Genomic DNA, 25788 nt, shown 5'->3' with positions numbered 1-25788 from the left:
GTCGTAATGACGGTAGGAGTCCACAGGTTCCTTGAGAGCTTCCCCTGGTGGCACCCATGGCACCCAACAGGGCTGAAGAACCAGACGCCATGACCCATGATGCCCTGAGGGAATCATTTCCGTCCAGGGGAGCTGCCATCTAGCGTCCCGGGGGATATAGTGCCCTAAAAAGGCTGCTCTTCTTCCTTCTTTCTGTTGAGGGACGTCCCTGCCAGACTGAAAGGCCAGCTGTCCATCACAGTGAGTTCAAAAAAATAAATAAAAGAATGTGTAAAAACATTCACTGTGATGTTAGTTGTATTCATATGTTTAATAACTTTCCCCTAATATTTCAATTTTGATTTTTAATAGGTCCAAGCCAAACACTAAGAGGTAACATTGACACTATATTGTTATTAAGCAACATGTAAAGACGTTTTATTTGGCATGGGAGCATATATAACAAAGTAAAATGGAGGAGCTACTGTACAAGCTCATTACCTGTGTCACACACATGCGCATGGGAGGCAGCTAAAGGGTCTACATGAGAGTAATTCCACGTCAGACCAGGGGGTGGCGGAGTGCACTGACCTTTTTTCTCACTTTCCTGCAGACCGTTCACGGGAAATTATGCCTAGCCCTAATGACGTCACTTCCAGTACTGGACCCGTGGATGACGTCACTTCCGGTGAAGAACCCATGACCGAAGAGACTTCCTGTTCTGGCCCTTTTGATGACATCACATCCGGGTCTGAACCTATGGAAGAGGACCGTTCTGCTTCCGCCCTTGTGACTTCACTTCCTTTTCTGGCCTTTAAAGCTGCCATATTTGACTAACCTAGTCAGTTCTGTTTTGGAGTCTGTTCTGAGCACATCAATGCTAGCAATTTAACCATTTGCAGCCAGGGAATATTATACGGGTGGCTGCCCCAAACATTTTTTATGACTCTTGTGTCTGCTTTTTGTAATAACTGATACCCTACACAAGGATGGCTTCCCTGCCTTGTTTCAAATGCTGCAAATATAAGCTCTGACCTCCCTCAAACTGGAAATAGATTTTACAAATTTGAGAATATTATGTTATATCTTATCTCATCATTAAATGCAGTCAGGCTGATTGTCACAAATGCCAATAAAATATAGTAAGCTACTATAGACAAACTGCTTAAGAAATAAGGTGTTTTGCTGAAATAAGGTTCCCACAAGATTTAGAAATTTACTGACATGCAAACATATTGTAAAACACAATAGAGGCATATAGACCTAATGTATTATGAACACAAATAAGACTAAAATAAAGGGTGTCTTGCCGGAAAATGGAAGGCTGGCCTCTGAATGATTAACGTATAAGTGTGGCAGTCTTTATTAGCAAACCGTATTGCCTGACAGGAGTTTTGCTTCAATATTTGGTGAATTCTTCTAATTGCATCCTAAATAAAAGTAAATTTTATAATTGAAGATCTTATTCATTTAAAAAAAAGCAAAAATATCAAATGCTTTTTCTCTATTGTATTGACTTGTAGGTTCCATTATAATTATAGAGATACAGTAAGTTTGACATACGGTATGACTTATTATTTAAAATAACATTTTAATGGTTTTTTTATATATACTGTACACTTCAATTTTATATATGTCATTTTTTGTGTCATGATTCTGTATTATGTAAGGCAGATGTACCATACAGGGTTTAGTTGGCACTTAGGAAGAATTAAAAATGTATGTGGTTCGCAATAGAAGGGATTATCCTTCCTTAACTTTTTTCCTTCAATTCTTTTGAAATAAGCCATGCATTAAATATCTTAAAAATCAATAAGCCCTGCTGATTATTTCTGGTTAGACATATTAATGAATGAGGACACAAATGTATACTTTCGTTATGCTAGCCATGCAGAGACAGTCCTAATAAAGAACTTGACTGAAAAAAAAGCTAGAAGTTAAGCATCTCGATAGTGTCCTTGCTTTCCAAGTGCTCTTTATTTGTACACAGCAAAAAGAAAATGAAGAATAACAGAAGAGTTATTTTAAATGAATTGCTTCTACCCCACAATCATGATGTACTTACACCTTCACAACATACTGCTCTACTTTCACTCCACTTTTCAGGTGTTGGTGACATGTCAAGCAGGACAGGCCACCCAATTGCTGGTTACCAAATATGGGTTAGGAGAATTTGCGACTAACGTGATGCCATGCTGTTTTTGGCTGATGAAAGGACATTTACATTTGCAATTAGTTCCTAGGGATAATCGATATTTTTGTGAATCACAATAAAATGACATCATTTGACGTCACTGTGGACTGCCACACTTGTCTGGAAGGGGATGGAATAACAAAAGCACATAGTGACAAATGTGTGGAGGAGAAATGAGCACAAGGCTGGTGGGTTGCTTTTTCCATCTCAGTAATTAAAAAGATAAAAAGGTATGCCTGTCCATTAAAACATTCTTAGTTTTAAGTTTTGTGCCATGTCCCAAACCCCCTTGGTAATAATTCTAATAATTCTAATTAAAATTTAGTGTTTTGTGGCACTTCCCTCTCTTTCCTCATAGCTTAGATATCTCATGATGTGTATTTTACATTCATTTCTTTTATTTTTATCATGTAATGTAGAGTATTTATTGGTATTGTGAACTTAGTATCAGCTGACCAAAGATTCCATTTGATTAGAAATATAATGCAATGTGTTCACATTTATTGTCACATCTACTGAATACAATGAACTTATTCACATGCCTAACCAACACACAAAGTGCACCACTTTTCTGGCACCACAAATCATGCTCAGAAGGTTATGTTAAATATAATAACACAAAATACAACATGTCAAGAGCACCAAGGTTCTGTAGTTTATGTTTACACAGACAGTACAAGTGTAAATATAATTAAAATTATTATCTGTAAGCCTCTGGTGAATTGTGATTTTGCTACTAGAAAAACAAAACTTGTAACGCAAGGTGAAACACTAGACACAAATATAAAGATACCACTAAGCCATTTTAATTAAAGGTTACCTGTATAATGCCACATTATGCACAATTCCTCAAAAAAAGTTTAAAAGCAACTCCTGTTCAAATGTCAGTATTAACTTTGCCAGGCGGCTGTTAAGCTAGTTGCATCTTCATTCTGGAGGGAAAGCATCAGGCATGTCACAATATTTCATAATACCTCAAGTTAATAACATTTTAACATGTGGGGAACATTTTTATAAGTGTCCATCAAATGAGATTCCTGCTCTTTTCTCCACAAAGACTGTTTAAGTGAGTAAGAACAACCCGCTGGGTGCATGCATTTGTTTCTGCACTCATTTTTCCTGCACTCACTTGTCTTCACACACATTTGTTGGTGCACATTTGTCCCAAGTGTTTTTGTCAGCATGCTCTGGAAAGTTGTCCATGTACAAAAATGTTTTTTGCATTTGACTGTGCATGTGCTGCAAACAAACAGTCGCTTTTGAGGAGCATTAGAAACACGTAGACTCTTCAGTATTAAAGGATAATAATCTACTTTGCACAGTTTCATATTTATTGGAGAGCTTAGAGGAATCCTGGCCATAGATGCTCTAAAAAACTAAGGCTCATTCTATACCACGGGTGGGCAAAGTCAGTCCTGGAGGGCCGCAGTGGCTGCAGGTTTTTGTTTCAACCCAGTTGCTTAATTAGCAAGTAATTCTTGCCAATAATTTAATTTCATGGCTTGCTAGTGCTTTAACTCTGCTGTGTCAGGTAATTCTCATATCCTAGATTTTCTTCCCCTTTCTAAGGATATCATCCAAATGATTTGAAGGCTAAAATGGATGAGTAATTCTCAGTCCTTCACTTTTTTTCTCTTCATTTTCCTTCCAATCATTTAAATAAACCCAATAGTGCACGATAAATACATACAGGTATAAATGGTAACAAGCTAAATGGAGGAAAGCTTGTTGCTAATTGCTAATTAGGAACAATTAAGAACCAAGAATACAGCTATTTAAGACTAAAATAAGCAATAAGGGTTCAAAATCTTAGCGAGCGAGACAACTAAAGTGAAGTAGAAGTGTTACTTGAGCAAAAAATGCTTCTTATTAAGCAATTGGGTTGGAACAAAAACCTGCAGCCACTGCAGCCCTCCAAGAATGACTTTGCCCACCCCTGCTTTACACTAACATGGATAAATTAGAAAATATTTTTTATGATTTAAAAGTTTCTAGCCCAGGATAGTGGTCTCAGATTTTCTTATAAAGGTTTATCATCAACTCTGAAACTCTCAACATGCTTGGTGAGTGTTTTAAGAGGACTGATTTGAGGCTACATAAGGGGAAGATGATGAGTGTGGCACAGAAGAGAACAACAGAAGGAAACCAGTTATGTCACTTCTGCCCCACATAAAACTCTGCCTCTTCCTGTCTCATCAGATAAAAGAAATCTGCCACATGATGTCAGAGTCAACATGGACCACAGACCTCTTCACATTTTTGTCTTGAATTTGTTTTATATTATGTTCAGTTGTTATGTTGTAGAGGACGACACCAAAGCAACATAAAAGTGGTTGGTACCAGTGGTAATCCCATTTATTTCAATTTCTCAAAAGAACTTAAACTGAACTTCAGAGTCAGGTAAAACCTTTGCACCTTCTTCAGTGGGCATTTGATGACAAATGCTGTGTTGTATTTGAGGCTGGCTTTATGTGGTGCAGGCTGAAAGAGATGGAGACAAAGTTGGGGTCATCGTTCTCTTTTGGGTCGTGTTGTAGCTGACTGGATACAGAAAAACAAACAGCTAAGCGGTGCTGTCATATCTATATCTTTCCTGCTCTCTGTTGTTCGTAAAAACACTTTACAAAACGTTTAATGTGGAAGACACCCCTTTAAAATAAGGTTAGACAGATTGACACATAAATGTTTTCTCAAAGGTCCCACAGTTTCTTTGTACTGTTGCAGGAGTTAAACAGCTTCAACTACCTGGACTTGTACAAGCTTGCAGATCTCTTCAACTTAACCTTGCTGGAGGAGGCAGTTGTGAGCTTTCTTGTAAAGCACTTGTCGGAACTTCTGAGCAACCATGAAGAAGAGGTCCTCATACTCCCGTACCGACTTTTGAGAGAAGTTCTGAAGAGCGATCATCTAACATCACTCAGTGAGGAACAGATATGGCAGGTAGGAGCTTTACCTTCAGTCAGTCTGTTTTTACAGGCAACTGCAATTGATCTGTTTTGAACATTTCCTTGGTCTCACTAGGTATTAGATGTTCACATTCTATTTACTGTGTGACTGTGCTGAGTTAGTGTACTTGTTATGTGTCCAGAATGACTGGAAATGAGAATGTAAGAATAATATAAGAAGTAATATTATAAAATAAGAAATGATACATTTTATTCTGAGTGTCGTGTTAAATCTTCAAAGAGCAGTAAAGTCTTTTTTGTGTTAGTAATCACAGATCTGGAGGAAAATGTGAGAAGACCCATGAGGTATTGAGATATTTTTATACTGGTGTCAGAGGGGTACCTTGGAATTTAGATACTGATATATTTTTACATGTGTGTCACTTGGTACTTCATTTGTAACTGCATCATAAATAAGTTTCAACTCATTCAACTGTTTCCAGCAACATTGTATTACTGCGGCAGATGTGGTAGATGTACTTTTTTATCTCTTATTTTATGTGGAATTCGTGTTATGAATTCCATTCTAGTAAATCACTTTCTTCCACATTCTGTATATGAACATTTGCTATAGAAATAAGTTTTGTTATATTTCCTAAAAGCAAAACAGAAACACTTGCTTTAGGGGTATAAAATGGGGCAGCATGGTGGCACCCTGGTTATCAATATTGCCTCATAGCTCTGGGGTGCTGTGGCTGAAACCCGGGGTTGTTAGTGTTGATGTGAAGTTTGATTGTTCTCTGAATATCAATGGCTTTTTTATGGGCACTTCCATCTAAAAGGCATGGCTGTTAGGCTGATCCCCGACTCCCCAATAACATGAATGAGGTTATATGCTATTATGCTCAGCAATGAACTGACAATATTAATTTTTGATTTGTGCCAGGGTAAGCTGCTTTTGCTTATGAGAGTGAACCTGGAAAAATCAGGTTCATTGCTTGGACTTGGGAAACAATAAATGAAATTCAAGATGTCTGCTTTTCACTTTACATAAACATGTTGTATGATTTCTGACGTGTAACTTCAAAGTTCTATGAAATACAGGAAGGAATTCTGATGGGACTGGGAGAAACCGGCCTACCCAGATGAACCCTATAGGGTCTGTCCAGGTCTGGCACCACCATTAAGGCAAATTAGGCATTCGCCTAGGGCACAGATTATAGAGGGTAGTAAAAAACCCAGCCACACAGGTTAGCTACCAAACAGTTGGTTGGCGCACTAATAAATTTGCCATATGGTGCAAAATAACCAAGCACCAGCACTGGGTCTATCTGGGTCTGTCACTTCAGGTTGCCAGTTTTCCTGTTATAATTCACTTTATAACCTAAAGCAAGTGGCTGAACCTTCCTGTACTTCAGTTAATGAAAATATAAATAGTTTCATTACAGGCGTGTGCTTATATTGTATGCAGACAAATGCTATATCAGTTATTTGTATATTTCTGGAAGACTCAGGTTGCCTGTGCTGTCTACACGGTTAAGGTCTGCTTGTTATACTCTCCTCTAGCTGTAAATCAGTTTGGCCAGACTGCCAACTCTAGGAAGAGTTCTGGTAATTCTAAACGTCTTCCATTTTACACTTATTAAAGTTCCTGGGAACACTCAGTGCTTCTGAAATAGTATTATACCCTGGCACTGATCTATGTAATGATCACGAAGGCCTACAGAGAGTTCTTTGGCTTTCATGGTTGCTTGTTTTTTTATGACACGTGACAGTGTGAATTGTGGGATCTTATATACACAGGTGTATGCCTTTCTAAACAGTGTCCAGTCAACTCAGTTTGCCACAGGTGGTCTCCAGTCAAGTTCTCGGTACATCTCCAGGATAATTAAAGCAAACAGGGTGCACCTGGCCACCTTTTGGAGTGGTACAGCAAGGGGTCTAAGCACTTAGAGAAATAAGAGATTTAATTTTTAATAAATTTACAAACGTTTCTGAAAAAATGTTTTCACTTTTGTCATTATGGGTTATCGAGTGTGATTTGATGGATTAAAATGGCAAATTTATCCATTTCACATGAAATGTCTTACAGAAAGTCAAGGGGTATGAGTATGTTCTGAATCCACTGTATATGCTAATATCTTACAATATAAACATCTACGTGTGAAAGTGTGTGTGTCTGTCTGTCCAGCCCGGAAGTGAGAGCTGGAGTCGGGGTAAGGGCTCCACCTCTGAGGAAACAGAAACTCGCTTAGCCATTAATACACAAGCAAGGCTAGCATGTTGGCAAAACGAAACCTCCAAAGAAAGACAAAGTCGTATAGCCACTAATGCACAAGTAATACGAGCATGTCGTTAAAACGAAACCTCCTAGGAGAGAGACACCCAGAGTAGTTCATTTCAATTACCTGACATCTCTACATTTCAGTTTTTTTTCTGACTATTTCAATAGTTTTTAGGACCCCAGGCTTTTTAGAGCACAGGCTTACACAGCTTTGATATAATAAAAATTATGGGTCCTGACACCCTGGTTGTTTGTTGCCTTTTGCGCAGTGATACCAGTATAAGCTGGTCTCCCAAACAAACCTAAATCAGAATAAGATTAGACTGAGAATATATATTATCTTTTATTTTGTCTGTTTATATTTCATATTTTCACTTTATCATGGTGCTGGAGTGTGGCAAAATGTTGCGCAATGGTCAGGCATGCTAGCAAGAACTTTACTGTGCTCTGTAGATGAAATATTTCTATTGCTAGTACAACTAGTGCTATTAGTACTACTAACAATTATTTGATTCTAACTCTTTCTGTTGCACTTCATATTCATTTAGTGGTCTGCACAAACTCACTTCAGTCACTGGCAAATGAAGGTAAAGGTAGAGGCATCATGTGGCTCGTTGGTCAGTGCTACTTCCTTACAGCTCCAAGGACCTTAGTTTCAGTTCTAGCTCACAGTCGTTTGTGGGATTGTCAGATTCTACTTATATCCTCATGGATTTCTATCCAGTACTCCAGATTATTATTCCACATTTTAAAAATGTGCATGTTAGGTTAAATGGTATTGAACTGAGTTTAAGAGAGTTTGAGTTTGGTTGTCATTCTGCCTTCTAACACCCAGACCAGGGTTGGTTTTCTGCTCTGCTTTCAGTGCTGCTAGAATATGCTTTGGCTTATCTCAACCTTGTAATGGATGAAACAGTTTCAAAAGGATGGATGGATGCTTTAAATGAATGTTTGATCAAAATGAACACTTTAAACCCATATACAAATATCTATCCCTCCAATTTTCTAACCCATTTATCCATTTCTGGGTTTTGGAGAACTACTGAATATATTGGCAGGAGACACTCACACTGGGCCAGTTTAGAGTTGCTGGGTAAAAGTCAACTGTTTAATTGAGAGAAATCCACCAAGACAAGGCTTCAGACTTGGGACTTTGGAGCTGTGAGGTGCCACTGCCAATAACTTCACTACAAAGCCACACTATGAATAGCAGGATTTTTTTTTTCAATCTTGTTTGTTTCATTTTCATTTAATATTAATGATATTTTGTGGTATTCAATTTGGCTAGACTCCTGCTCTTGTAACATTGTCATTTTAAGTAGACTTGGTTCAAACACTGGTAGAGCAAAATTAATTGGTGAAAGACAAAAAAATGGATCCAACAGACATTTTGTTCAATTATTAGATCAAAGAGAGCTGCCATTCAGACTTTACAAAAAAAAATCCCAAACTGGCAACTAAACCAGGCCTTACGAAGAGAATGTGGCAGCAGCCATGGTTGACTTTATTTATATCTCTGCGAATTCAGATAAACAACTACAAAGGCCCTTTACAGACTGCAAAAGAAAGAGACAGGAGTCGTTTGTTTTCCCTCTCATTTTGTGAGAGTGGACATTGACAATAATTTACTACAGTTGTACACCAGGAGCAGTCAGCCTTCAGAGCTTGTTACCAAGCACGTGGCCGCTTACCGCATTGTTTTATAACAGCAAGCTGAATAGGTATATCGTTTTTTCCTTTTGACTTCTGGTTGCTTCATTTAATTATCATTTCATAGTAAATGAAATAATGTTTTGTCATGGAAAAAACTGGAATGTTTTCTAAACGTGAAACTAAATTTTACAGCCTAATTATTCTGATTCATTATCAGGCACCAGCAACAGTGAGAGGAAACAAAAAAGTAAATAGCCATATAAATTCTCATTTTGCCAGATTTCCTTCAGCACCTGTAAAATATCATCTGCCTCGTTTCATTCTAGTCGGATCCTCATAGTCTTAATGTTTATGTTTCCACAGCTGAGATATTCTGGGGTGACGCATACATAATATACCCCAAATGTTTATTTGATCTTTGCCTTGGGATCATGCTTTAGAAGACGAATTTACAGTGCTATTTTTCACAGATCCCTGTTCCCTGTTGAGTCTGATCCTATTAGCATATGAAACAAGCGGAGGAACAAAGACGGCTGCGGCACTTCAGCACACTGATGCCTGAATATCTTGACCCTGTTCATAAGGACTCATGCCCTCTCCAGGCTTAGACTGAGAATAAAAACTGGTGGTCATATTCTTTTACTGTATGGCCAAGCTGAATGGTAGAGCTTGCTTCGGTGAGGTGACAGGCAGATGTAACAAGGGGGTGGCAACAAATATAATGTTTAGGACCTCTGAAAAAATGAGGACATGTGATGCAAGTAAGTGTAGGATAGCAGAAAACAAGCAGTTTAATTTTAAAAATGGCAGTCAGCCTTTTGCCCTGATTGGTGTGGCTGCCTCTTTTCAGAGCACAGGCTGGCCAACACTTGGGAATGGAAGGTTTTGCATAATGATATTCAAATTTAGAGCAAACTGAAAAGAGGCAAAAGAAAAAGAAATGACCTTTCACATTTTGCTGTCAATGCAGTAGAAAATTAGGAACAGCTAAAAAAAAAAAATCAGAAACAGTGCCAGCAAAAGCTAATTTTAACATTTCACTTTTATTTCTGTATCTGCTGTATTTTTAGGATGGGAGAAATGGATTTTCGCTTTTTATTTGTAAACATTTACATGGAGAGAGAGATGATGGGCAGGCGTGGGGGGATCACATCTCCCACTGCCCTTTGTGTACTTTTAAAGTCCAGACTGTGGTGCAGCCTCATGGAAATTAAAGCCATGACCTCTCAATCCTCTAGCTAGCAAGCAATTTGGCTGGTTTAATGTCTATTTAAAGATCATTGCGTGCGGGAGTCGGCTGTTGCTCACTGTGAAGTTCATGTCCCTAATTGACTGGGCAGGAGTTTGAAATTATTGCTAAAAGTGTCTTTTTCTGAGGATGCGCCCTCACTGGAATACCTAGATTGCTGTGAATGGCGGCTGGCCATAGTGAAGCTGTTAAGTTCTCACTACCTGTAAAGATAGCCATCTGAGTCTTGTTCGTTACTAATTACTTATCGACTGGTCCTTTCAGGTCAATACGTTCTCTTCAAAGGTTTAACGCCTTCTGCTGCCATGCAAGAGATGCCATTTACAGGCTTATTGTGTGGGGTCACTTGTGATCTGTCAGGTGCAAAATATGCCAATACCTGTTACTGGCTCATTGTGGTATTAAGCAGTGAATGTCTGACAAAGTGAAAAGAAGATAGAATAAAGCAATATGGTCTTATCTTTGATCATGCATTTGCTCTGCAGTTTCCCTGGAATCATTATGAGCTTATTGCAAAATAAAGAATAACATTGTTGTTAAACTGTTCAGAAACAAATGAGGTGAGAAAATTGAACTTTGGGCACAGTGTGGAATGAGATATTTTATTTTACCATCCATCATTTTTATTGATAATACTGCTGTTTAAGCTTGATCTGTCTGCTTTAAGCGTTTTTCATGTATTTGATTATTTTAAAAACTAAAACAGATGTATGAAGCCTTATCTGAGTCATCATCTGTGAGGACATTCTACCTATTTTCTCTGAGTTCTGTGGTTCTAAAGACATGCTTGGTCGGCAGCGACAGTGTGTGGGTATTTGCATGAAGAGTGTACCCGACTATGGACTAGTCTTCTTCTTCCAGGGTCAGTGCCTGCTTTGCACTCAGTGCTGCTGGGATAGGCACTGGCCTCCAGATACAATTGATTTGGATTAAGTGCATGAAGTGCATAGAGGGATCTACAGGGTTATCATGTTTTATATATTGCCTTCCATAGTAAATAGGCTTGTTTATAAACTTTTTTGTTATGCGTGACAACGTGGTTTCAAAGATTAAACTATGTCCCTAGAATTGAGTTAAGTGGGTTCATGTAATGCATGGATAATCAACAATTACCTTTTATTGACTCCATCTCTCACTGTAAGCCAATTATGCCTCTCAGGCCTTTTAAATTGATGGGCAGGGGTTTCAATCAGTGTTTGTATTTTTTGGCAGTTGAATTTCCTAAGTGACATGAAGCAGATGGTGAATCTGAAGGACGTCTCTAAGTCCCTCTCTCTGAGTACAGGTGCCCCTCTTGTCACTACTCCTTTATGGCTGCATTTTACATGTAAACTCAGTGAGAATGGTCAGATTTGCTTTGGACTCATTCAGGTTTGTCTCATCACAAATTATGATAAGCCTGAATGCAAGAATGAGGTGACAGAACTAGTCAAATGGTGTCTTAGTAATTACTCTGGGTTTAAATGTAAGGATAGTGAAGCAATTGGGTGTGGAAAAAAATCATGATCTAATCATTTAAAGCTATTTCTCTTGGTCAGGGTCATGGTGGCAACAGGTCAAGCAGGTCAGCCCAGAATTCCCTGTCCCCAACTACAAACCTCTGCTTATCCTGGGCAATTCCCTGGTGTTTCCAAGTCAGCCAAGTAATATAATCCATGTAGTGTGTCCTGGGTCGGCCTCAGGGTCTTTGTTCATTGTGTCATGTCCATAGCAACTCCCATAAGGTGCCTCCCAGGGAGCATCCTTACAACATGTCCAAACCACTTCAACCACCTTGATCTGGAGTAACAGCATCTCTATTCTACTCTCCAAAATTGCTGAGCTTCTCATCCTATCACAGAGTGTCAGCCCAGCTGCTCTGCAAATAGACCTAATTTCTGCAGCTGTTACTTTCAATCTCATTTTTTTGGTCATTACACACAGCTCATGACCATAGATGAGGTTGGTGATGTTGATCTACCAGTAAACTGAGCGTTTTGTCTTTAGACACAGTTCCTGCTTCACCACCACATATCAGTACAGTACTCCAATCTCACATTTCCTTCTTCAATCACTCATAAACAAGATCCAAAGATACTTGAACTGCTTCAATAATGGCAGATTTTTTCACCTAACCTGGAGAGTGCAATCCACTATTTTCCACAAGAGAACCATGACCTCAGACCTAATGATACTGATCATCATCTGATCTGCTTCATACACGGCAGCAAATCACTAACTTGTGTGCTGAAGGTCACAGTCAAATGAAGCATGGAAGACAACATCATTTGCATAAATCAGCAATGCTATCCCTAGCCAGCCCAACTTGACACCCTCACATCCTCGGCTGTGCCTTAATATCCTGTCCATGAGAACCACAAACAAGAGTGGAATCTTCCCTCCGGCACCCTGGCATAGGTTTATAACTGGCAGACCGAGTAATGTGACCCCTCTGTAGTTGGGACACACCCTCTGGTCACCAGTCTGTAATTCTGACATTGAATAGATGCATTAACCATGCTACCCCAGCAATGCCCAAAGCTTTCAACATCTCTTGTTGGATTTCACCCACCCCAGCACCCTTATCAGCAACAACAGTGATGGGATGCCTTTCAAAGGACATGTCCAGCATTACCTCCTGAAAGGGAGGGTATGTCCACCAGGTTGAGTAGTTCCTCAAAGTGTTCTTTCCACCACTCAACAATTTCCCCAGGAGAGATCAGCAGCTCTCCCTTTCTGCTTAACAGTCAGGGCAAGGTTATACCTTCCCCTTTTGAGACATCTAACAGTGTGTCAAAACAGTCTTAAGACCATCTGATTGTCTTTCTCCACAACCTCTCCAAACTCCTCCCATGTTCGACCATTTGCTTCTACAACTATTTTTTGACATTTTTACCATTATATATAATGACCAGGTTGCAGTGGTATCACAGTGGAGAATACGTCTATTAGGTCAGGAAAGCGCACCACAACCTGTTTGAGTGCTAATAAGAACAGACAATTTTCTACAGGTCCATTACTGTGACCTTTGATATTTCTGCAGAGGACAGGAAGCCATTAGACAGTGTTTTTGTATTTCTTACAAAATCATTAGTCATCACCTCCCCACTGTGGATTCAATCTACTTGTTCAGACTGAAATATAACACTATTAAAGTTTCATCCAGTCTATCACACTCCTCCCATCCTCCATTTACGCTGTTTCTATCTGTAAAATGGCTTGGGTCAGTCAAGACCTGAATTACATTAACCTAATATCTTGACTGCAGAGGTCTTATAGACTGTTCTACTGAACATGTCCAAAGGTATTTGTACTAAATTAGGTTTTTTGATTTGTTTCCTGATTTTTTTTTCTATACTTGCATTGATGTTTTATTTTTATGAGCTTTGCCACATCAAATCCAATGAATCAGACGGTATTGTGACACCTAAATGTTTACTTACAGTAGATGCGCATGTAAACAAGAATAAAATACTAGTAACATTTCAATTACAGTCCTGCAGGAACTCACTGTCTGTGTTCCTGAGCTTCCATATCTTCTTTCAGCAAATCATTGCTATTTTAAAATCATTTACTTAATTTAAGTGTTTTACCTGTTTTGCCACAATGCTTGGTACAAGTGAACCTACCATTGTGTTAGTTGGTTCAAACTACAAAATGTTGTCCTATGATAAAAACATTTTTGGATGAAACAAATACAAATAACTGGACTAAAGCAGACAAATAACCTTACATTTGTTAAATATTAGCTCAAAAACTGACCCATGTTGCATATTTGTAAGTAAATATTTAATCATTTTTTTAAATGATTTGCTGATTAAGTATTTATTGGGAATAATTACCCATTAACAAAGGTTTCCCAGCCACAAAACTGACAATTAGCTAGTGTGATTCCTTCTAAGTTACCATAATGTATCTTACTGTCTTAGCTGTCTAGCTGTTTTATCCATTGCAGTATGCCAGGGTCTATCTTGTTGGTTTTGGACACAAGGCAAGAGCTAGACCTGAATAAAACACCATACAATTTCACTTAAGATACTTTCATTCACAATCAATAATGCACCATGTCTTTGGAGTCTATCTATCTATCTATCTATCTATCTATCTATCTATCTATCTATCTATCTATCTATCTATCTATCTATCTATCTATCTGTCTGTCTGTCTGTCTGTCTGTCTGTCTGTCTGTCTATCTATCTATCTAATTTTAAATGTTCATTGCTTTGGTCATTTTTATAATTTGCATGCTGGTTTGGCACATGTTGCATGTAACTTAGACCTTTTAAAGTGAGGATGAATGGATTTTATACCATTCCATTTCTAAGCACAGTTACTAATCCTAATTAAAATATCTACAGCAATCTAACAGTAGGTATGTGTGGATGTCTCCTTCTTCCTCTTCATCTTTTACCATTTCTGTGTGAGGTTGATATACTTGATCAACCTTCTCCAAACAGCTAGTTCCTGCACATCTGAGTCAGTCAAGTCCTTTTCCTTCAAGTCTTCTTTTATTTTATCCATCCTCCACCACTTTCTCTTCCCCTGTACTTCCTTTCTCATCAGTCTTTTGTCCACAAATTCATTGTCGCTCCTCATCACATCCATACCACTTGAGCCTACTTTCCTGTACTTTCTCAGATATCTCCCCTACTTTTGTTGTACCTCTGATTGTCTCATTTCTTTTTCTTTCCTTTTTTTGTAACTCCACACATCAATCTTGATATTCTCATTTCTGACACATCTAACTTCATCTCCTGCACTCCCTTTACTGGCCATGTCTCAGCTCCACATATCATTGCTGATCTTATCGCTGTCTTAGAAACCTTATCTTTGACCTTCTTCTTAATTCTTTGATCGCACAATACTCCTGATACCTTTTTACAATTGTTCTGTGAGTTATCTCTACATATAATTTTCCATATTGGGCTACCACTGATCCTAGATATTTAAATTTACTCACTCTTTTCAGCAGCTCTCCCTTCAGGCTAACTTCTGAATCTTGATCATTAAACCTCATATATTCTATCCTCTTCCTGTTTATCCTCTATCCTCTACAGTATCTTCCAAAGCCATTCTCCATTCTTCCAACTTCTTCTTTTCCAGTGCTACACAACACAATGTCAACATCAAAAAGCATGCATCAGGAGTTATGTTCTTTTATTCCATGACACAACACATCCATAACCAAATTAAAGAGATCAAGACTTAAAGAAGATCCTTAGTGCAGACCTACTCTAACTGGAACCTTGTCTGTTACCCCAACACTGCTCTTAGTCCTCACTCCCTCACATATCCTGGATAATCTGCACATATGGGAAAGATGCTATATAAATAATACAATACAATACAATACAGCTTATTTTTGTATAGCCCAAAATCACATAGGAAGTGCCGCAATGGGCTTTAACAGGCCCTGCCTCGTGACAGCCCCCCAGTCTTGACTCTCTGAGAAGACAAGGAAAAACTCCCAAAAAAAAACCTTGTAGGGAAAAATGGAAGAAACCTTGGGAAAGGCAGTTCAAAGAGAGACCCCTTTCCAGGTAGGTTGGGCGTGCAGTGGGTGTCAAAAGAAGGGGGTCAATACAATGCAATACACAGAACAGAACAAATCCTTAATACAGCATCATAATAAAAATTTTAGAAGCACAGAGCAGAATTTAACAGTAGATGATATCACATAATAAGATTTGGATATTTTTAGAGTCCTGGAGACCTCATCCATCAAGCTGCCTCCCCATTTGGCCATTCCACGGCTGAAACGTTGTTCGGCCAGCCAATCCGATGAATGGACCCCTTTTTCCCATAATATGTATTGTATTATTATTATTACTTCTCTGACACTCCTTTGTCTCTCATGCACCTCCAGAACTCTTGATGTGGCACCATATCATACGCTTCTACAAATCGATAAATACCAAATGCAAACCTTTCTGTTTTTCTCAAAGCTTTTCTATGAGCTGTCTCAATTTAAAGTCTACATTCATTGTTCCTCTCTCTGGTATAAAACCAAACTGATCCTCCCCTAAGGTGGTCTCTTCTCTACACCTTCTATCTACGACCCTTTCCCAAATGTTCATTGTGTGTGACATCAGCTTTATCCCTCTGTAGTTTCCATAATCCTGAATATCTCCTTTTAAATGGGTATAATTCTTCCACTCCTCTGGTATTGTCTCCTATTCTTAGATCTTGTGCATTAGATCCCATAACACATGTATTTCCTGTTCTCCTAAATTCTCCCACACTTCTGCTGGTATTTCATCTGGTTCTGTTCACTTTCCATTTTTCATTCTTTTTAGTGCTTACTCTATTCTTGGTACTAACTCTCATTTAGGACTCCATCCCCAAATACTACCCTTGGATTTTCTTTATTCAACAATTTTTCAAAGTACCCCTTTCTTCTATTCTTGATCCTATCATGCACAATTAGGACCATACCGTGCTTATCTTTCATCTGCTTTATCTGACTAAAATCCTTTCCAGCCTTTTTATATAATATATATACATAATATATAATAGCAAAAACTAGAAACAAGGATGTAAGATTAACACTCAATGCATTATTTTTAATTTAATTTTGTCATAAATGATTTAATAATAACAATGTATGTGGTATAAGGGAAAAAAACTATTTCCAATTTCATTTTAATTTTGAATAAGAGATATATGAGGACTAGATCAGTTGTAGTGTTTGATATAGCTTGGAATCTGTATATTTCCATAAAAATGCTTATATGAATATTCAGTGAGTGCACTAATGTGTGTGATACAGGAATGCTAGGTGATGCTCACTTATAAATGTTACCAATGATTATTTGAAATTTACTTAGGATTTTCTGTTTCATGTAGCATACATTTAGTTTTCCATTTTAGCTGCTTATTCTCACATTTTAAATGAGGAAAGCATATTGCTTAGAGAATGAAAAGAAATTTGTTATTGAAAAAACGGTGTGAGAGAAAATTTGAATTAGGAGACAGAGAAAAAAAGAGTGTGAGAGATGGAGGGAAGAGTGCAGTTGGCTGCTGTTATTGCTTCCGAGAAGGATGCTGCTATTTTCACTTTAAAGGGAAACCTTATGGGAGTATAAAGCCTGACTAAACTGGCAAAATAGCAGCAGATCCTGAAAGGGAGATTTTGGCTCTTCTATACTGTAGGCCTTCCTTTTGGGATAACAAAGCATTTCTATAATATTAAACAGCGGCTACGGCAAGCCAATGTCAAATACGGCCTCCTGTATCCGCAAAACTGAAAGTGGAATGGCAGGGCATTTCTATGTTTTCGCTAGCAAGGAGGAGGCAGAAAATGAGTTAAGAAAGCTGATCCCGGACTATTCTGATACATAATTGTGAGTCATGGCGGTAAATGATAAAGCTAGGATTAATAATCTACTGTCTGATCTATTTGTTTCTAAAATACGGGTTTTTTATCAGCATATATTCTCATATTCTTATATTATTATTACTTACTTATTACTTATCATTACTTAGTATTACTAGGGCGCTAAATGTTTGTGTTTTATTGTGCTTAATTACGTTTTCCTCCTCTTTTTTTTTTTTTTTTCTTTTCTAATTATTTCATGTGTACCCTAAATGAGACTGTTCAATATCATACCCTTGGTTTGCTGTTATTGCTATTACTGCATTAAGACTTGTTATGCTTGTTTTGGACACATCTTTAACACCATCACCTGGGTTTATTATCTGGGGATATCATCTTAATGCACTAAAATTGATGAAGATTATATGTATGTATGTATGTATATATATATATATGTATATGTGTATATGTATATATATATATGTATATTAAGTGCAAAATTCTTTTCTTTTTTTTTTCTTTTTCCTCTTTTAAAGACTATATTGGTAACAGATATCTCTATCTTTTAACCTTAAAGCGCCACTGCATGGGGGCTTGATGTGCTTTGGACGTGCTCTGTCTCTGGGTATGTCAGAGGACTGGGACTGCATGAAGTGGGTTTTAGCCTCACCTGGGGAGGCAAAAAGGGAGGGTGGGGGTTAAGGGGAAGAGAAAGAGAGCAGGCTTGATCTATATCTAATCTATCATCTCAATCTTTATAATTATAACTATCAACGTAATAATAAGCTGCATGGCAACAACTCTTGGGGGAATAGGAAATTAAGACCTAAACTATTTCACTTCCAGTTAAGACTATAATATGACACCAAAAACTCAGAATCAGTGTCTCCATGATGGGACAGTTAACTTCGTAAGCTGGAATGTTAAAGGCCTGAATCACGAATTAAAGAGAAAGAAAGTACTTTCTCACCTAACAGGTCTAAATGCTAAAATAGTATTTTTACAGGAAACCCACTTACTAAGTAAGGATCAGTTCCGCTGCAAAAGACTGGACTGGCCAAATGTTCCATTCTAGTTTTACAAAGAAAACTAGAGGGGTGGGAATTCTCATACATAGAACAGTACCATTTGTAGCATCAGATGTAGTATTGGATCCTGAAGGGAGATATGTGATGGTCATGGGAGACTTATCTAACTGTAAAATGATTTTGATAAATGTTTATGCACCTAATGTTGATGATAAGGAATTTATACAAAATTTATTTGCATCCATTCCCAATCTGAACACTCATAAACTTATAATGGCTGGGGACTTTAATTGTGTTCTAAATCCACTTTTAGATAAGACTTCCTCCACAGGGGAACGCAACTAACACCGCAAAGATAATTACAAAGTTTATAACTGATCACAACTTATCAGATCCCTGGAGGTTTTTAAACCCAAATTCAAGAACATATTCTTTCTACTCACCAGTACATCATTGCTACTCAAGGATTGATTACTTCTTTATAGATAATAACTTCTTGCCTAAGATTAAATCTTGTAAATACGATGCTATTGTTATTTCAGACCATGCTCCGATGATCTTGGAGCTGAAATTACTAAGCCCCATACACTCACCCCAGCAGATGGCGTCTCAATCCGCTTCTATTAGCTGACGAGAATTGTACTGAATTTATATCCAAACAAATTGAATTCTTTCTAGAGACAAATACATCCCCTGAGATCTCTGCAGGAACACTCTGGGAAACTCTTAAGGCCTTCTTAAGAGGACAGATTATCTCATATCTTTCCCACAGAAATAAATCCGAAGCGAAGAAAGTAGCAGAGATAAAAAGCGAAATTACTAAAATAGATGAAGAACATGCCAGACTACCAAGCGAGACTCTACATAAGAGGAGGCAGGCTCTACATTCAGAATTAAACCTCTTGACAACTAAAGAAACCGAACAACTAATTTACAAATCCAGACATCATTATTATGAACATGGAGAGAAAGCTAATAAGCTTTTAGCGCAACAAATTCACAAGCAAGAAGTGCAACGCAATCTCGTAATTACTAACACTAATGGAGATAAAATCATCGAACACAAAAATATAATGTGCACTTTTAGAGACTACTATAAATCCCTATATACTACTGAGTTTAAAGAAGACAATATACAATCTAATGCATTTCTGGATAAATTACAGATACCACAAATTGACGCTATTAGTGTGGAGGAGCTCGATAAACCTCTGTCATTATCAGAATTACTGGATGCTATAAAGTCACTCCAAGGTGGAAAAGCAGCAGGCCCTGATGGCTACCCTGCAGAGTTTTACAAGAAATTCTCCGCTCAGCTAGCTCCTCTCCTATTAGCAACATTTACAGAAGCCAGAGATAACCAATCTCTTCCACAAACCTTTCGCCAAGCACTAATCACTGTCTTTCCAAAACAAAATAAGGACTTATTACAATGTGCATCATACAGACCAATTTCACTTCTGAATAACGACGTTAAAATACTCTCTAAAATCATAGCTAGAAGGATGGAGAAAGTGCTCCCCTCAATAATATCACAAGACCAAACTGGATTTATTAGGGGCCGACACTTATCTTCAAATCTTCGACGCCTGTTTAATGTAATATACTCACCAACTAAATCAAACACCCCAGAAATATTATTATCATTGGATGCAGAACAGCATTCGACATGATTGAATGGAAATACCTTTTACTATTTTGGAGAAGTTTGGGTTTGGCCCAACATTTGTGCATGGATTAAATTACTGTATACTAACCCAGAAGCTTCAGTTTGCATCAATAACATTTGCTCAGACTACTTTAAACTAGAACGTGGCACAAGACAAGGATGCCCTTTGTCACCACTGCTGTTTGCAATTGCCATTGAACCACTGGCAATACATTGTCGAAATACTGATCAGATAAAGGGGATTAGCAGAGAAGGACTGGAACAGAAAATCTCATTATATGCAGATGACATGGTACTGTATATATCGGACCCAGAAAATTCTGTGCCTGCAGTCTTAGCAGCACTCACAGAATTTCAAAAGCTCTCTGGTCTCAGAATTAATCTGAATAAAAGTGTACTCTTTCCGTGAATTCGCAAGCATATAATATTAGATTAGACACCCTTCCTTTTATCATTGCAGAACAGTTTAAATACCTCGGGGTAAACATCACAAGTAAACATAAAGCTCTTTATCAAAAAATTTCGTCGTCTGTATGGAAAAAATTAAACAAGACTTGCATAGATGGTCAACCCTTCATCTCACACTAGCTGGAAGAATTAACACTGTTAAGATGAATATTCTTCCTAAGCTCCTTTTTATTTCAAAACATACCAATATACATTAATAAATCGTTCTTTAAGCAATTAGATTCAACAATAACCTCATTTATTTGGAATTCTAAACATCCACGCATCAAAAGAGCGACCCTACAAAGACAAAAGGCAGAAGGCGGCATGGCTCTACCTAACTTCCAGTTTTATTACTGGGCGCAAATATACAGTCGATAAGAACCTGGACACAAATAGAAGAACATACACAGGCATGGACCGCAATAGAAGTAAAATCCTGCAGTACTTCTTTGTATTCCTTGCTTTGTGCTCCAATAAACACACGCTATCGGCAATACACTAATAACCCAATTGTGCTCCACTCACTTAGAATCTGGAACCAATGTAGAAAGCATTTTAAGACGGAGAAGCTTCTTTCTGTGGCACCCTGCAAAAGAACCACCTCTTTCAACCCTCACAAACATATGCAGTTTTAATATCTGGAAAAATTTGGAATTAACTTGCTTAGAGATCTTTATATAGACAACGCCTTTGCATCCTATGAACAATTACATTCCAAATTTAACATTCCAGCTACAAATTTCTTTCACTATCTTCAAATCAGGAACTTTGTTAAACAGAACCTTCCAGATTTTCCTCATCTTGCACCCTCATCCACGCTGGAAAAATTATTGCTCAATTTCAAGGAGTTAGACTCCATCTCTACAATATATAAAATCCTTTTACAATCCCTTCCTTTCAAAGATCCAAGAGGACACTGGGAAAATGACCTCTCAATTAATATATCAGAAAAGGAGTGGAAAGTAGCAATGCAGAGAATTCACTCAAGCTCCATATGCAAAGCATACAATTATACAACTCAAAATTATATATCGAGCACATCTGTCTCGACTAAAACTCTCAAAATGTTTCCAGGGCATGATCCAACCTGCGACGTTGCAACCAAGCCCCAGCCTCACTAGGTCACATGTTCTGGGCCTGCTCCAAATTAACATTATTCTGGACAAAAATTTTTAATTACCTCTCAGACAGTCTTGGACTCACAATCCCTCCTAACCCATTAACAGCTGTGTTTGGGGTTCTTCCAGAGGGTCTTAAAGTGGAGAAAGACAAACAAACTGTGATTGCATTCACTACACTGTTGGCACGCAGACTTATTCTGATAAACTGGAAGAACCCAAACTCTCCTCTTTAAGTCAGTGGGAAACTGATGTGTTATATTATTTAAAATTGGAAAAATCAAATACTCAGTTAGAGGATCTGTGCAGACTTTTTCAAAACATGGCAGGATCTAATCAGTAATATTTTGAAATGATTTTATAAAGCACAGAGAATTTGTTGATTTAGGTATTTTTAAAAGCCTTAAATTTTACACCGCTTGGCTTGCTCTCTCTCTCAAGGGTGGGGATCGATCTGTTCTTAGCATAATTCTTTTTTTTTTGTAAAACTTGATTGCTATGTATTGATTGTAATAAAATTAATAAATAAAAAAAAAAAAAAAAACAAAGCATTTCAACTGTAGTTCATTTTTGATTAATAAAAGCTTTTATGGTTTATTTATTTTATTTATGTATGTATACATATTTTAATTTTCATTTTTATTACCTTTCCTGATATTGCACAGTTTGATTAATAAAAGGTATCATTAGTGCAACATAGAGAATGAGGCTTGTGCGTACGACACGGACCCCTGAGTTAGAACAGAGACAACACTGAATAAAAGAAAGAGGCGCCATCTACTATTGGACAGAAGGCTCTACTATTTGACCAATAGGTGATGGAATTGCACGCATGTGAGTGGATAGCAGACAGTTTCAAGGAATATGTTCACAATTCCTTTAACTTTTTGCATTCATTTTTCTTTAATGGAGAACCAGAGATTTGCAAAAGCAAGCAGATGTGTGCAAATTATAAAACAAAACACTGGTACAAGATAAAGAGTTGGGGCACCATATAGACAAACTCCATATAATTGTTGGAAAAAAATACAAAGGCCAGAGTCAAGATGTAACCTAACTCAAAATGGCAGTGGAACCCCTTAAGAAACAGCCAGACCAGAATGGGTGTGGCCAGGGAACTGTGACCTTGATGAAGTGATGTCACTGATGCTGCTGGTTGTCTGATCTGTCAGGGAGAATGGAGGAGAGCATTAAGCAACAGCACCAACCCTCAATATGGGTGGAATTACCATCATATAAGCCCTCAAGTTGTCTCTGAAACACACGTGTGTGACACTTATTCACACACTGAGCTGCAAGTTTTATGAAAGAGTGTAAAAAAACGACAATGAAAATGTTAATGTTTACTGAAATTCTACTAGACAAAATGTAAAAATTAGTATGTGAGCATCAGTAGGCTTTGTGCCATAGGAACCAAGTTACCCAAACTATTGTATAACATTTCAGCAATGATTTACCGCTCTGATGGTGATGTTTCTGATCATAAAATACGTCATTTCAATAGCAATTGATGAGAAGAATTCATAACAATGGTATACAGTGATTTTGGTGCCAACGATGTCTGAACGGTTTTGTATTAAGTTTATGGTGCTAATTAAGCATATGACTTTGGTTTTGCCAGATTGGCTGTAGTTTCTGAAATATTTAATAGTTAATTAATTAATTAACACAACACGTTTGAAAAGCATTCAGAATTGCAAGAATATTTTTATTTTAGTTACAACTAGTAAGAAAACGGTCTAACATCATCAAAAAAGAAATTAAAAATATCTAACAGTGACAGGAAAAAAGTTATGTATGATTTGATTAATTAACATAATATTAATTAGTTATTAATTGTTATTAATGTCAATGCTTCAAAAAATGCTGGTTATGCAATTTTCTTTTATGTGTGTCATCAGGACAATCACGTTGGAGACACCAACAGTAGTCTGCCATCATGTGTATGTCCCATCTGCCTTGATATCTGTCCTCCATTACCTTCATATCCTGGTGGAACCTCTCGCCTTGTTCCTCGCTGAAGTCTCCAAGGTTATCTGGAAATCTGTTTAAATGGCTGTGGAGTACATCTTTATGCTCATATTAACTCCCAAATTTCTGAAATTAGCAAGCATATCTTGTACCAATTCTTCTTCTTGTCTGCTCTGTGATTACCCAAGAAGTTCTTCACAACAGAGACAAAACTCTTTCAGGCCGAAGCCTCAGTGTCATTCATGCATTTGGTAAAATTGGAATCGTTCATGAGTTTATGAATCTGAGGACCATCAAAGATTCCAGCTTTTAGTTTTTCCATGCTCAGTCCAGGGAATGATCTACAAGTGTACTTGAAGCAATTACCCATTTTGTCCAAAGCCCTAACAAATTGCTTCATCAATCCTAGCTTAATATGAAGCGGTGGGAGAATGATTTTGTTCTTGTCCACCTGTGGCTTGTTGATGATATTCGCAGCGCCAACAATCATTTCTTCCCTTGTAGGCCATGATACTTTTGTCCAATTATCTTGCTTTGCCCTGCTATCCCAAAGGCACATGAAGCATGGGTATCTTGTGTATCCAGATTGCTCTCCAAGCAAGAAGTTTACCATCTTCAGATCAACACAAATCAACCACTGATGTTCATGATAATTTTTATGATTTTTACATTTTCATATTCTTCTTTAAGTTTTGTTGAGTGAGCAATGGGAAGAGCCACATAACGGTTACCATTGTGCAAGAGAACACATTTCAAGCTTCTAATGGAGCTGTCTATAAAAAGCCGCCAGTCTTCTGGTCGATATTCTGTTAGTCCCATTTGAAGTACAATTCCTGGGATATCATTGCAGTATACAAGTTCTTCCTCTTGGTTGAAATATGGGAGAAGCCTCTCTTCTCTTGTCCGATATGCTGTAATTTTAACTTCCGCCTTTATAAGATTTCATTCATTAAGTCTGAACGCTAAAAGTTCAGATGCTTACTTGGACAGATGTAAGTCTCGAATCAGGTCATTGAGTTTTTTTTGTCTTAATGGTTGAGGCGTCAAAGAGCTTCCCTCAAATTCACTTCCACTGCTACTACCTGTCATACACTCCAATCCCTGCCTCTCTTCAGAGTCTAACAGTGGCTGGTTTGGTAGTCTGGTAAACATTGGTATGGGAACGTCATTGCCATGTGGAATAGGTCATCTTGCTGATTCCAAATCAGGATAATCCCACCGAGCTTTCTTGTAATGATTAAAGCCTTTAATCTTTACAACACAAAAATAACAATTGTCATGGTGGTTTTTCGGTTCTCTCCATACCATTGGCACACCAAAGTTTAAACTGTTTCTTTCACCTTTTGTCCACTGTCATAGGTGCTCCACACGTTTTGCAAACCATATGTGCAGCCCATTCTCCAAGCTATACTCCAAAATAAACCAGGTATACTCGATGCACTGTCTGTGATATTTCTTCTTTGTTTTTCAACCTTGTACTCTCCACAGATGTAGCAGAATACATCAGGATTGTTGATGCAGGCTCTTCTTGATGAAGTCATAATTTTTACATGTACAGTAATCCCTCTTTATATCGCGCTTCGACTTTCGCGGCTTCACTCCATCGCAGATTTTAAATGTAAGCATATCTAAATATATATCACGGATTTTTCGCTGGTTTGCGGATTTCTGCGGACAGTGGGTCTTTTAATTTATGGTACATGCTTCCTCAGTTTGTTTGCCCAGTTGATTTCATACAAGGGACGCTATTGGCGGATGGCTTAGAAGCTACCCAATCAGAGCATGTATTACATATTAACTAAAACTCCTCAATGCTATAAGATATGCTTCCCGCTCGGTGCTTGATTGTTTGCTTGTCTCTGCCACTCTCTCACCCACTCTGACATTCTCCGCGCCTGATGGAGGAGATGTGAGCAGAGGTGCTGTTTGCACAGAGGCTGTTTGCTTAAAAGATACTGATGCTCCTCTAAAAAATGCCGCTTTATTGCGGTGCTTCATGCAAACTTAAAAGCAT

The 25788-nt window shown here is 37.9% G+C and overlaps 1 protein-coding gene across 1 annotated transcript in view; it reads left to right on the top strand.

Moving 5' to 3' along the window:
* Positions 1–25788, top strand: part of klhl32 (kelch-like family member 32) — a 380777-nt gene that overhangs the window by 221066 nt on the left and 133923 nt on the right. The window contains exon 6 of the mRNA XM_039747603.1: positions 4898–5113. Coding sequence (XP_039603537.1) covers positions 4898–5113 — 216 coding nt within the window. The remainder of the gene's footprint in view (positions 1–4897; positions 5114–25788) is intronic.

This window comes from Polypterus senegalus, chromosome 3, assembly GCF_016835505.1.
Source record: "Polypterus senegalus isolate Bchr_013 chromosome 3, ASM1683550v1, whole genome shotgun sequence".
NCBI lineage: Eukaryota > Metazoa > Chordata > Cladistia > Polypteriformes > Polypteridae > Polypterus > Polypterus senegalus.
The sequence above is the reverse complement of the archived record's forward strand: the minus strand, read 5'-3'. Positions and strand labels throughout refer to the sequence as shown.